Raw genomic sequence first — 14,171 nt, 5'->3', positions numbered from 1 at the left:
GTCCCAAGACCCTCAGACACCCATTGCCAATTCCCAGAGGCAGGAGCCCAGGCACCTGCGGTATCTATGGTGCTCTCCCAGCGCCCCCCTTTGCTGGAGAAAGCATGTAACCTGGGGGCTGCGACTGTCCTGCATTGTTGCACAGCCATCTCATACCCATCTCACCCAAGCTGATCGGCAGCCCCATCAGCACTGGACATGCCTCGCCCCTCCCCCATCATGCTGGAAGGGGCTGTGGGGGTGGGTGGCTAGCGGCACCTCAGGCAGGAAAGGCAGGAAGAAGACAACCCCTGGGCACTTCATAGTTTGTATTCCCCCTGCAGCCCACCCTGTGATTGATAGAACAGGATGCGACCGCAGGAGCTCAAAAAATACTTGTTGTATAAACACATTCTTCCTCTAGAGTGAAACTGAACAGTTTATTCTCCTCATACAACTAAACTTTGCTATAATCCATCTGTTACTTAGAAGGCACTCATTCTCTTGATTTCTTACTTCTTGTGTTTGTTCTTTCATTCAACAAGTAATGATTGGACTTCCCTGGTGGCTCAGTGGTTAAGAATCCGCCTGCCAATGCAGGGGACATGGGTTTGATCCCTGGTCCGAGAAGATCTGTGGAGAAACTAAGCCTGTGCACCACAACTACTGAGCCTGCACTCTAGAGCCCACAAGCCACAACTACTGAGCCCGTGTGCTGCAACTACTGAAGCTGGCGTGCCTAGAGCTCATGCTCTGCAACAAGAGAAGCCACCGCAATGAGAAGTCTGCGCACTGCAATGAAGAGTAGCCCCCGCTCAACACAACTAGAGAAAGCCTGCATGCAGCAACAAAGACCCAATGCAGCCAAACATACATACATACATAAAACAAAAAAAAACAAGTAATGATTGAATCCTTACTGTCCTTTGTGTGTTAATTAAGGCAGGGTACCAAAAATAAACAAAAGAAACAGAAGTATCAGATGGTCATGGTGATGTGGTACAGGGTTCCCTGGTGGGTTAATGAGGGTTCAGGGAAGGCCTTGTTGAGGAAGTGATGTTTAGGCCAAGATCAAGTGCAAGAGGAGCCAGGCATACAAAGTCAGAGGGAATTACATCCCAGGTAGAGAACTGCACTCCAGGTTCTAAGAGAGTGAGAAGGCCAGTGTGCTTGGGAGGAGAGGGTAAATGAGGCTGGGAGGTGGGCTGAGTCCCGGTTATATGCGTTGTTTCTCCATGGGGGGCGTAGTTGGCACTGTGAACAAGTCAACTCCTCAGTGGGCGGGACTGCCTCTGGGCTTTGGGCACTAAGTGCAAATAGTACTTGCAAGTAGTTGTGACGGGAAGGAGTGCACACCTCTTCATCTCCAACCCCCTTTAAGAGGTCAGCACCATCTGAGTAGGGCTTTGTAGTCCAGGGACGAGAGCCTGGACTTTATTCTCAGCGCAGTGAGGAGACATTGGAATGACAGTGTTCAATTTACATCGTGAAAGATGGTTACGGATCACTCTGGCTATTGTGTAGCAAAGGCCAGCTTATAAGCTCTTGCAGACGTTCCAGGAACAATGATGGTGGGAGGATGGAAGAGGTGGATGGATGTAGACTTTTTATCCTGGGGAAAGAGTTGGTAGGACTTGCTGGTGGGAAGGCTAAGGAAGAAAAGAATCAAAGAATCTTTGGCTCGAGCAATGGAGGGGTCATGTCATTATTTACAGAGATGGAGACAACTGGAAATGACTTTAGGACAACAAGTTTGTGTCAGGTATGTTGGCTAAATGCATATGGCACTCCAGGGAGTATCAGAGAAGGAGATAAAATGTGGGGAGTCAGGGACAAGCCTCAAGACTCTATGAGATTCTATAGGGAGATTGTGCAGAGAGACGGGAAGGAGGTCCAGGATGGAGTCTCAGCACTTGGAAAATTGGGAGGTGAGCGAGAGGAGGAGAAGCCAGCAAGAGGTGGCCAAGTAGAAGTCAGAGAGGGAGGAAGACATGAGGGTGGAGTATCATGGATGGCTGGAGGAGAACGTGTTTCAAGAAGGAAAGAGGCTGGCAATCTGGGTCCAAAGCAGCTGAAGGATCAAGTGACACAGGAACAGAGAGGTGACCTCATGTTTGCTAAGATCTTTGGTCACCTTAACAGGAAGGGTCTTGGTGGAGGCACCAGCTCGGAATTGGTGGGGAAGCTCATGTAGGCTCTATTTAAAAACATCCAGATGTTTTGTCTGATACAAACTATAACAACATGTTTGGAAGCTGATGGTAGTAAAATATGAGAGAGAGAGAATGCAGGGGAGTGAGGGGAGACAGCTGTGCGCACAAAGTCCTTGGGAAATCAGGGGATTTGGCCCCCAATAGGAGCAAGGATTTTTATCCATAGCTGAAAGGCAGGAATCAGGACATGGGTACAGACATGAGTAGGTTGGTGGTTTTTATGGTGAGAAGATGAAAGGTCCCTAACTCCTTGCTTTGGCTTTCTCAACAAAGAAAGCGGCAAAGCCATCAACTCAGATTTGTGGGTGGGGGTGGGGGGTGGCGTGGAGGAGGACCGTGGGCCATGCAAACATTAGAGGAGAGAAGGTATGAAATCCCCCTTTTACGTACTAAGAGGATGGACCTCCTTACCAAGTACATCTTACTCGTTGGGCAGGGTTGGAGCTCATTGGAGATGTATGGTCATGAATTTTTACACGAGACTAGGAAACACTGTTGTAAGGCTTTTTATGGTCATAACTTGAGTGAAGCTCAGAGATGGGGTCACATGGGGTCACTCAAGGCTGGAGTTTGGCCAGTTGTGAGAGAGGGGGTGCTTTCGGGGAACATCATTATAACAATGGAATGCAGGCTCTGAGCTGGGTGGTGGGGGAGGAGGGACCCCTCTGAGCGTGATGGATGGTGAGGGTGAGGCAGGAACAGAGGCGGGACACTTGTGCGTCAGAGGCTCTGGAGTAGAAGGAGTGGGATGGGGGAGTGGGTGGGAGGATGGGACAATGTGGTCGGCTGGGTCACCGTTGACCTTTGGAGGAGCAGCTTTTTTGAGTGGCTACGATGAGCTGGTGAAAAAGATCACTGAATCACCTCATCTCCCATTAGTAACTGTGTGAATTAATTTCCGTCTCCCAAATGTCTCAGTTGCATCTCCTTTTCTCCGGCTCCAGGGCCACCACCCTGGTGCACAGCCCCGTCGTCCCATCTGGACACTCACCCCACAGCCCACAGGGGGTCCTCTCTGTCCTGGTCCCTGGCCCTCCCATTCCGCCTGCTCCTGGCAACCAGACCATTCTTCTAAAACACAGATCCGATTAGGTCCCACCCCTGCTTAAAGGCGTGTGATGAGCTTTGTGGGCCTCAGAATCAAGTCCAGGATGTGCACACCCTGCACGTTGGGGACCCCCTGTGCCCTCCCAAGTGAGTCTTTGCGGTCACCAGACTGAGCCACCTTCGTGCCCTCAGATGACTGGTGGGTTTCTTCCCTGTCCCTGTGGGTCACACGCTGCTCTGCCCTTCCTCATAGTCAAGGCCAAGTTCCTTTAGGTGCTGTTCCCACCCCGACCCTGACCTTGGAGTTGTCATTTCCCCTTGTGTTTACACTTTGTGGGGTTTCTTTATGGCTGCATCCCCAGAAAGTCACACAGCTCTTGGCATAGAGTGGGCCTTAATTGATTCCTCGATGAATTCATAAATGAAGTGTTGGCTGCTACAAAGATCATTCCCAAAAATGCTTTCTGCCCAGGCAGAACAAGATGCTTTATAGCAGGTTTTTCTCTTCTCATGTTGATTCCTTAGGAAGGCCATTTCAGGCTGCTATTCACCAGGTATATAAGTAGTATACTGTAGCTATCACATCAATGATTAATGGAGTTTATTAAACAAAATGCCATTCATGATATGATGACACTATGTCCAATATAACATCTGCTTTCTTAAAAACAATTCAGAGTATTGTTAAAATAAAACCAAAGTGTGTGAAAAATAGGACAATATGCAGAAGTTTGTAACTGAGAACATATGTCAGTGAAAAAAACTTAAGAGCATGTTTTATTACTAATTATTTAAATTAACATGTAATATATAAGTAATATATCTCAACTACTGCCTTTGATGGTTTATAAAAGTAAGTACTATTTCATTGAACCTAAGACTTTATCCATTAGAAGATACACCACTACTTTATGCATCGTCAAGAAAGAAAAATATGCTTCCTATGAACACTGATGCCATGGTTGTGAAATGCATGTCCGTGCTAACACTCCACGTCCAACAGGAGAGAGAGAGAGCAGAGAGCTTGTTTACCGACAAACAGTGGTTCTCAGTGGAGGTGATTTCGTTCCCCCACCCGGGGGACATTTGATAGTGTCTAGAGACATTTTCAGTTGTCCCAGCTGGGATGGTGGAGCTACTGAAATCTACTGAGTAGAGACCAGGGAAGCAGGAACACACAGGGCAGCTCCCAACCACAAAGAACCATCAGCCTCAAATGTCAACAGTGCCGACACTGAGACACGATGCTCTAAAACAAAGAGACTTCCTTGCACTTTTTACATTCCACCCTCACCTTCTGGATTTTCTTTGCCTTTTATTCCATAGAACCTTGATCTTCAACACTGAGCCTGTTCTGAATGCCCATGTGAAAACTGTAATAGAGCATTTTAGGAGCAACCAGGAACTGGAGAGATGACTTATTTCAATAAATTAACCTAAGCTCTGCTCAAGCCTCTATTTCCCCTACTCTAGTATAAAACCAGAAAACGCACTTAGCCACATTCTACATTTTAATTATACTTTCAGAGGATATAACAGTTGTATGAATTAAGAAGCAGTAAAATTAAATTGATTTTTCCATATATGCTGAAAGATGCAGGGCTTAATGTGTGTTATCATTGGGGACAATGGAATCAATTGTAGAATTATTTTTAAGACACCAAAATTCTAAATGATTCTGAGCTGATGACCTTTTCCAGCTTGTCCCTGCAAAATCATGTGTTAAAATCATTTTAACACATTTCCAAGTCCTGTTTTTAGCAAGGAGCCAAACACAGTAGCGATAGAGTTGGTGTTTGGGGGAAGTTTCTTGGTGTTGTAACAGGAAGCTCTGGAAATTAGAAAAGAAAAGGCTTTCATTCATCTTTTCGGTACAAAATACATCTGACTTGATGTGCTTGAACTTCTGAGGCATGATTCAGGACATGTCTGTCAACTTCAGTGTTGACCAATGAGAAGCAGAAGTCAAAAAGAATTTGTTCCTTCGCCCTCTGGCTTTCACACTGATGTCATGAGGAAATGTGTGAAAAGGGCTTGGGTGACTCTAAAACAGTTACACTGTGATGAATAAGAGGGTAAACTTTCAATGAAAAGTCCATTAAATTCCAAGTTGAGTGCTAACCTGCCCTTTAGGTGTTGACGTGAGTCTCTGCAGGTTCCAATTGCACCATAAACACCTGTCACAGACATCACAGGACAGGCACAGTCACCAAAGGAAATGGTCAGTCCCAGGGCTGTGAGCCAAGGTCGGGCAGAGTTCTCTGGAGTCTCCTGACTCCAGTCCCATCCCCCCCCACAGTATGCCTGGAATCCACCCCACACTTTTAGGCACCCAGTAATCGGCTTTCTATCTTCTCCCCACAATCAAACCCTGGTTGAAAGAAAAACCGTGCATCGGACATTTACAGGTTAGGGTGAACCCCAAAGACGGGTGGGTCTTCCTTTCACTCGTCTTGAGGGTAAAGAGCTGACAGTGTGCTGGGACCTGTGTCAGGGAAGAGATCCATGGGTCTCAGCTTTGAGCAAAATGCTTGTTCAACCTCTGTTTTCAGAAGACTCCCTAATGCCATTAGGGAGTCTCCTGATTCCCTCACTCAGAAGGCCTCCTGCTTTACCCTCTTTTTAGAATAAATCTATGGCGGGCTTCCCTGGTGGCGCAGTGGTTGAGAATCTGCCTGCCAATGCAGGCGACACGGGTTCGAGCCCTGGTCTGGGAAGATCCCACATGCCACGGAGCGACTAGGCCTGTGAGCCACAACTACTGAGCCTGCGCGTCTGGAGCTTGTGCTCCTCAACAAGAGAGGCCGCGATAGTGAGAGGCCCGCGCACTGCGATGAAGAGTGGCCCCCGCTCGCCGCAACTAGAGAAAGCCCTCTCACAGAAACGAAGACCCAACACAGCCATAAAAAAAAAAAAAAAAAAAAAAAAATCTATGGTCTTCTGACAAAGCAGAAGCTGTCTGGGCATGAGAAGTGGGGCGGGGATGTGGGATTGAACAGATCCTTAAACTTCCAGCTGATCCTCCGTGTTTTAGTGCCACCTTCACCACATCTGAAAGTAACTGGTTCCGTGAATACTTGAGTCCGTTGAGGGTTTGTGACTAAACCACCCTTTTGATAGGCGCCTTCCTCAGATCTGCTTCATCAATGCTCCTCACTCAGCAAAATGCTGTTGTTGTCATCTTCTCTCCCTTCCTTTTGTTCTTATGTGTGTATTTTTGCTGGGTTTAAGGAGAGACTAAAAGTAAATGTGTGTGTTCAGTTCCTTGGTGCCCTTAAGGCTCTTCTCCCAAACTCCATCTGGTGTCTCCAAAAGGACAATGATTAAAGGTATTGGATCACGTGCCCCAGCTCCCAACTTGGCGCTAATTTCTGTGATTTGGAGTCTCTTGAAAGTCAGGTCACCTGCTTTTCCTTGTGGAAGGCTAAGTGTGACTATATGGTTGACTGATTGACAACTACATGAGAAACATACCGAGGGGCAATTTACAAAAGAAAGAGATGCAGCACTGACCAATGAGCAGCGGAGGTCCCAGACGTAAGACAGCTTTGTCCTCCAAAAGGTGCTGATCTTGAGAAGGCAAGGATTTTCCTCCACTTCTTTGTATTCCAAAAATATTGGCTCCATCTCAGAAATACTATCTATACAAGCAGAAAGCACCTCGCTTGGTGTTTCCCTCCATCGTAAGCCTTGGCAACATCTGTTCCTTCACACTTAGCGTTTCTGAATCCATTATTAATGTGGATGCCCATTGGTGTGCAAGGACAGAAGAGGCTTCCTGGAGAAATTCCATGTCCTGGAGAGAAAAAGAGGCCACTGCAGGCAGGTTCGCCTACAACTCTGGCCCTGGAACTTTGGGGATGCTCATGGAAAGGGGGGTAGAGATAGTGTCCTTCCTTTATTTGGATGATTAGTGGCAAAGGGGGGGATGACATTTCTTTCCCTGTTTTAACCTCAGAAGTCCTAAAAGAAGGAAATCTGTTATAGAAAACTCAGCGTGTGCACGTTTTTTGGGTTGATGCTCTTCATTCCTGCAAGGATTCCTTTTGCGTTATTCTCTCAAAAGAGACGTCTGGATATTCAAGGAAATAATATCATACTTCTTGAGTGTTTAAACTCTGAGCTAAACAAACTTTTGGTTCCTTTTGAGACCTCTGGCTATCTATGTCACAGAGACACAGTTTAGAAGACAGCACTTTTGAAGGACATTTTTAATGGCAAACTTTAATGAAGTCAATGGTTGGCAGGTCAATGACAATGTCTATATGTTATTGTCCTTTTCCAATTTAACAGGAACAAAAGGCCATGGCCAGATCAGTTAGTCAACTATGATGGGACATGATGCTATTTTTACTCCTGAACTTTCCTGGTATAAAAGGATCACCAACGGAGGATCTGACAGTAAGGGTGAGGAATTTGGCAATAAAATCACCGATCTACAGAGATTTCAGGAAGTCCAAAATGATCAGGTAAAAGATTGTATTTTTCCACAAAGAAAAACGTTGAATTTGTATATGCTTTTTAATTTATACTTGTCTGAGTAAGACTTTTCTGAGGTTTTTGTTTTTTCTACTCTGCAGCTCATTAAAATCCAATCTTATTCTATTTCTGTTGATTTCTGCAATGCATGTGTTCTGGTGCCATCCAGTTCCATCTTCTAAGGTAAGAGATTTGCCTCTATTTTTGATGCTTGACTAAATGACTAGAATTGCAGAGTATGTAAATTCAAAAAATCTCTAGGAATATCTGAAAGAAAAGTTACTTCCCTTATTGCTAGAGTTTACAATGAAAGAAATATAAGTAGAGTCATAAAATTAGGTAAAAAGAAACATTTTTACAATAGATGATGCAGACTATACTAAAATTTGCTTTGAATTATTTAGAAGTTGGCCCCCGCATTCATTTCACTGTAAAATGTAAATTATTTTGCCCATGACAATTCATTTGTTGCACATGCATCCACTCATAATCAAAGTGAACATTTAACCATTGAAACTGTATTAAAAATACAATGGATTATTTTTCACAAACAGCAACTTTCTTAGTTTTACAAAAATGGTAACTTTTTAAGATACAGAATATAGATAATATGCCAGTTCTCAATGAATATCATATAAAATATTACATCATATATTTATTCAAGACTATTGATTGAGCTCCTAACTATATTCATTGAACTGTTCCACACATTCAGAAAATGAATGTCTTCCTTTGGAATTTTTAATGCTGTTGCTACATGACATTTCAGGTTTTTTATGTCAATACCTTGTCTAAAAATTTTAAATATCTTTTGTCATTGATAGTGTTTTGTACTTTAACTTTGCTTCACTAAAAGCATACTGTAATTACTGAAATTGATGTAATTAAGAAACCACGTTTAGGATAATGAGATGCCACCTGAATCCTCAATAATAAATATATGTCCAAACATAATGATCTAGTTATTTATATTATGAGTCTTCTCACTAATCTTTGCATCTGTCATTTTTCTATTTCTTGTTTACTTAATCTAGCTTCTTTTTTCCTGGTTTACTCCTACGAGCATTCTACACTAATTTAGTCATTGATTCTATAAGACACCACATTGATCAAGCAGATGACTCACAATCCATAAATTGATATATTTTCTCAAGTGTATTGCTAATTACTTTCTATTCTTTCCCTGAAGGTTTGTTCATGACATTTCCGTTGAACAATAGGCACTTGTGTGCAGGGGTTTTTTTAAATTAAGAATGTTCTTTCTTCTGTTGTTCTTATAAGATATCCTTGTCCATAAATGAAATGTTTCTTCCTTCACTGCATTTTCTGTATTTCTACTTTTTCATGTGACAATTTTGTTCTCATTATAACTGAATCACGTAATAATGGTGCCAATTCGACTGTTTAGGGTGAGTGTTTATGCAAAGGACATACAGGCTTTTATAATATTTGTTGTGAACTTCATAAAGTTTATCAACCAGGCAAATCTACCATATTATTCAGTTAACGAGTCTGCCTGATACGGGTTCCCTTCCTTGATCAGCAAAGTGCATCAGTATCTTTTTAGGGATGTTTAGTGATGTTTTGGGGCTCTCATAACTAGAAATGATGCATTTTGTTTTGTTTTGTTTTTGCAATATAAAGGTGGCATCATGAGAATTTCTGGAAAGAACTGGAATGCTTCCCTTCCTGAAATGACTCATAGGCCCCTCCTTGCTGGGAATTTAAAATAGATGGCATTGTATCACTCTTAGATCTCCTCTGCTAACACAGGGTAAAACATACAGTGTAAGAATTTTTGATTGGTTTTCCCATGACCAATACTTCTGAAATTCTCTGACAATTCCCAGATCCCAAATCCAAAAATGCCCATCTTTTTTTTCCAGAGAACAGTGGGAATGGTTTTCCTCGGGGCTCTGACTGCTGGACCCTCCAGGAAGCCACTCAGTGATGGGTGGAGAATCCCAGGGAGTATTTTATGCACTGGCCCCATTTCAACTTCCAAAGTAACCCCAAACCAAACTTGTTTTCCTGCATCAGGATAGGAAAATGTGTGCTTTTGACACTGAAGTATGTTTCTTTATTTGTAAAGGGGACATTCAGCCCCCTTGTCCTCTTATAGTTCTCATACAGTTGAAAAACATGGGCTTGGAGTCAGATGCCTCAGCTCAAATCCTGCTTCACCTACAAGCCATTTAATTAATTTCCTCATTTAAAGGAAATTATAACCAAGGAAATAATAGTACCAATTTCATAAAGCTTTTTGAGGGGATAAAATGAGATGATACACATAAAACATGTAGCACAAAGATCACTGATCATGCCCCTTTGCTTCTGTACTTAGTTCCTTCATCTACAAAGTATGGGGTTAGTATGAACTGCAAGTTCTCAACGGCTAATCTGAGGTCTAAGATTCCAGACTTACTTCTTCTACGACGAAGTGCTCCCTACACTATCCTACATCATCCAGGCCTTTGAGGCCCTGATGAGGAACTGAACCAAAGTCAAAAGACAAAGATGTCAACTCTCAAGTTCAAAGACATCCTTGTGGATAACCCTGGCAAATGGCCCAGGATAGACCCCAGAAGGAAAGTGGTTCCAGCTGAAACTTGGAGTTTGGTTATCATGGGTTGTTTTTCTCAGTGAATTTAAAAAACTAGTCCCAAGACTAATTAGAACCACTTGAAAGATTCTTTATAAAGTAATAGCAACAAGATAACTGTACGGTGTAGGATGCAAACAGTGAAGAACTGCAATCACATAAGTAGTGTAAAATTTAGAAAAGAGGGTAGACAGCTCCAAATAGTATTTTGTATTTTGATAAAGCATAAATTTTAAAAGGTGTTTTAGCAAAACCCTCTTTAAATATTGGATATATTGGATTTATTGCCGTAAGATTTTGAAAATTGTTACTATTGAAATAAACTTTGAACCCTAAAGCTGTATTCTCTCCCTCTTCCCCCATCTCAACTGCCAGGTGTCTGGAAAATCTGACTACTTTGTTGTCCTGCTGAACAGCTGCCCCACGAGGATGGGCAGGAGAGAGGGACTGGATTTTCTAAAGCCAATTTTGGAGAAGACACTTATGAAAAGGTCCTTTCGCAATGGAGTTGGCACAGGAATGAAAAAAACTTCCTTTCAAAGAGCAAAATCATGACTAAGTGTGCAAAGGACTCTGGGAATTAATCTCAGACTTTGTATAGTGTGGCTAATGTGTTAAAAGTCACTGATATCTTTATCATTTAGTATTGCTATGCTCTCAGTTCTCAAATATCTTCCCTCTCCTAGCTGGTACGGAATAAATTAAGTTGAAAAAAATGTAAACCCGTGTCAAACTTCCACTGTGAGAGAATAAAATATTTATGTGATCAGTTAGTAACTTTCCGGAATAGGCATGGACACATTTGCTAGGTTCTTAAATTGGCCAGAAAGTATGAGCATTTTTACTATGACGACAGTGGTATGATTTTTCCCCCTGCCTATCATATCATAATACTGAATGTTTTCCCTTTAAATATGGTTTTCTGGAATGACTTTAGCAAGGCCAATGCTTTTGGGATGTGTTATTTCAGCTTCTAAGAGAGTCTTGTGAAATTAACAAAAGCTAAGATTCATGACACGAGTGTAATTTCCTCAATCGATTGATACCAGAAACAAACATGACCAGGGCCCTCTGGGTGTAACTCTTGCTACCCTTTTCCAGCAGATATACTTAGACATGGATTATTGTTTTGTCTTGAAAACTTGTCTTCTTTTTAAATCTTAAAACACAGATATATCGCCAGTAACAGTACAGACAGCAGAGAGACGGCTGGTAGCCCAGGAGTGGTATGGGGGTGCAGGGAGTCCTTTGTGAATCAGCTCCCCAAAACTGTGTTGATTAAAGCCCCACTCCCTCCCCCTCCAGGAAAGACCTCAAACCCCTTCCACTGAAACTCCTGTTATTACTTTTTTTTTTTTTTTAGCCGAAGGTCAACCAGGGGTTGAACCCGGGCCACAGCAGTGAAAGTCCGGAATCCTTACCACTAGGCCACCAGGGAAATCCCCTGACATTACTTTTTTTTTAAAGGATAATGCAACATTGGTTGATGTGCTATTATTTCAACAGCATAATCTTCATAAATGTGTATGTGCGTGTTTAATTCTGCAACACACTAAGGGCATTCTAGCCAAGAAAGTTATTACGTTTTCCATTTCACTCTATCGGTGTAGACACAGATGAGGTGAAAAAGTCCTAATGCATTTTAGGACTCGGGACCTTTGTGTCCTTTTGTTTTCTGTCCCTGCAGTCCTGGCCTTTTTTCCTATTAGGGCAGCTTTAGAAATCTAACCAACTGGCCACTGGCAGCTCCATTCTCCTTACCCTCCACTGCAAGCCTGGGCTCCCCTCGAAGCATCTGGAAATGGCAGGAAGGAATCCACCTACGCCCTGCCTGCAGACAGGCTCTGCGGCACCAGGAGGCTTAACGGGTGAGATGTAAATTGTCCCCAAGAAACTGCGGAAAATCTGACAGATGATTGTCAGGGAAATCGGTATTTTTTTATCTGCCTAGCATTGTTGGTGGGGAAGCTAATTAGATAGCCCGATAGACAGTATTTACTCCTGCAAAGCTGAAAAACAGTTACTGCATTAATAAGCTCATGGCACGCACGGCGCCCATCAGGCATCTTGTGTAGGGAAGAGAGAAGGTTTTTATTGCAGAGGAATCTTCCTAATTTTCTATTTGCATTTATATGGATTGGTTGGAATAATAAAACATCAAAAACATAATTGGAAACATTTTCTTCCCATTTCTGGATCTGAAATATCATTCTAACCTCAAGGGGAAAATTGGCCTATGAGAAAGTATTCGCACTCTAAAAATTGTAGCAGAGAAAAACTGGCAGGCAGGGAAATTTGCTTTCTGAGGAAAAATGGTACCTCTTGATAAGGTTTTAGGAATAAAGTGTTTAAGATAAAGAAGACTTCCAAGTCATGTTCAGATAGTGTCATTAGAGAGGTGACCGAAGGATGACCATGGAAACCTTTGGAGAAAGTGAACCCTAAGACAGTGTAGCACCTGAGTGGCCAGTGGGTCATATTCAGTCATTGGCACCAGTTTCTGCAGGGTCCTGAGCAAGGCTGTCTACTCCTAAGGCTGCCTGAAGAATGGCCTGGGGTCAGAGGGCGTGGTGATGAGAGGGTCACCAGAGGTTAGTGGCTCTGGTGACTTCCCTTTGTCACCAGGGGGTATTAGTGGAGGCCTGAATTTCACCTGTAGAGCCAGTTGCCTCAGGCTAGGGGTTAGAAGCCCGGAGTAGCTTTGTGTGTTCATTCTGCTCAACTCTACCTTCACTCACTTAAGTTTCATTTCTTACCTGGAGAGGTATAATTGGAGAGGAAGGAAAAAAGCCCTGAGGGCCATGAGCGCCTGGGGGAGAGAACGTTGTGTGGAGAAAGAGCCCACAGAGCAGGACCTGGGGAGGCAGGACGCCAAAGACCCCCTGGCCACACACACTGCGTTTGGATCCCAGGGCCAGTGTCTACTCAGCTGCATGACCTTGCTCAAGCTTCTAGAATTTTTTGAGCCCAAGTTTCATCACCTATGAAATGGGACTAATACTTACTTACCTTGCAGGATTGTCCATTCATTTGCCAATTCATTCACTTGACAAATATTTATTGAACACCTACTATATTCCAGGGACAGTGTTCTAGGCAGTGGGAATGCAGTACAGTAGTTAAGAAAACAGACCAAATTCCTGCTCTCATTGATCTTTTAGTGGAGTGGGAGGGGGGTTGGAGAAAAGAAGATTATACATGTTAGGTGGTGATCAGGGATAAGTGATAAGGAGAACCAGCAATGAAGTGGAAGAGGGAGGGCGGAGGGTCTAGGAGTGGAGGCATAATTTCAGATACTGTCATAAGGGAAGGCGTTGCTGAGAATGATTAGTAAAACTCCCCAAATTCCAAGAATGGAGTGAACAGGGAGAGGGTGGGAGGATATGGTGCTGTAACCGAAAGTGGGGTCTGGCTGCTCGCTGCTCAAAAGCCAATTGGTGGAAAGGGAAGTTTGCTTTATTTTGGAGGCCGGCAACCAGGGGGGGCGGGAGGGCTGAGTCCTGCCCAAAGGCCATCTCCCTGCCAGCCCCCAACAATTAGGGGGCAAGAGCTTTTACAGACGGAGGGAGGGGGCTGCATGCAGAAACAGCACATTCAGCTCGAACAGTCGTCTTGAACTCGGTCCTGTGGTGATCTGACCAGCATCATCTAGATTGTTTTAAATACAGGTAATCTTCAGTTCCTGGATTGGTTTGTTCCCGTTTCCTTGAGGCCAGTTCTCAGAACTGTGGCAGCTTATGTCATGGCTACACTCTGGTCATCATGGAGTTAACTTCTTCCACCCGGCAGGGGCTTCAGTATCTACATGACAGCTCACAGGATATGGCTCAGAATATGATCTATAGCTCTTG

The 14,171-nt window shown here is 43.5% G+C and overlaps 1 protein-coding gene across 1 annotated transcript; it reads left to right on the top strand.

Moving 5' to 3' along the window:
- The first annotated feature begins 7,570 nt into the window (after positions 1 to 7,570).
- Positions 7,571 to 10,875, top strand: NPS (neuropeptide S). Its single transcript, XM_059900733.1, has 3 exons — positions 7,571 to 7,708; positions 7,785 to 7,901; positions 10,696 to 10,875. Exons 1-3 carry the CDS (start codon positions 7,571 to 7,573, stop codon positions 10,873 to 10,875), a joined length of 435 nt encoding a protein of 144 aa, XP_059756716.1.
- Positions 10,876 to 14,171: the final 3,296 nt, after the last annotated feature.

Source organism: Balaenoptera ricei, chromosome 16 (genome assembly GCF_028023285.1).
Source record: "Balaenoptera ricei isolate mBalRic1 chromosome 16, mBalRic1.hap2, whole genome shotgun sequence".
In the NCBI taxonomy this organism is placed as follows: domain Eukaryota; kingdom Metazoa; phylum Chordata; class Mammalia; order Artiodactyla; family Balaenopteridae; genus Balaenoptera; species Balaenoptera ricei.
The sequence above is the reverse complement of the archived record's forward strand: the minus strand, read 5'-3'. Positions and strand labels throughout refer to the sequence as shown.

Bases quoted from the DNA above. Each gene is read 5' to 3' on its own strand.
- NPS (XM_059900733.1), top strand. From the start codon at position 7,571: ATGGGACATGATGCTATTTTTACTCCTGAACTTTCCTGGTATAAAAGG. The intron at 7,709-7,784 runs GTAAAAGATTGT...TGTCTGAGTAAG, and splicing joins AGGAAGTCCAAAATGATCAG to ACTTTTCTGAGGTTTTTGTT. The intron at 7,902-10,695 runs GTAAGAGATTTG...CTCAACTGCCAG, and splicing joins ATCCAGTTCCATCTTCTAAG to GTGTCTGGAAAATCTGACTA.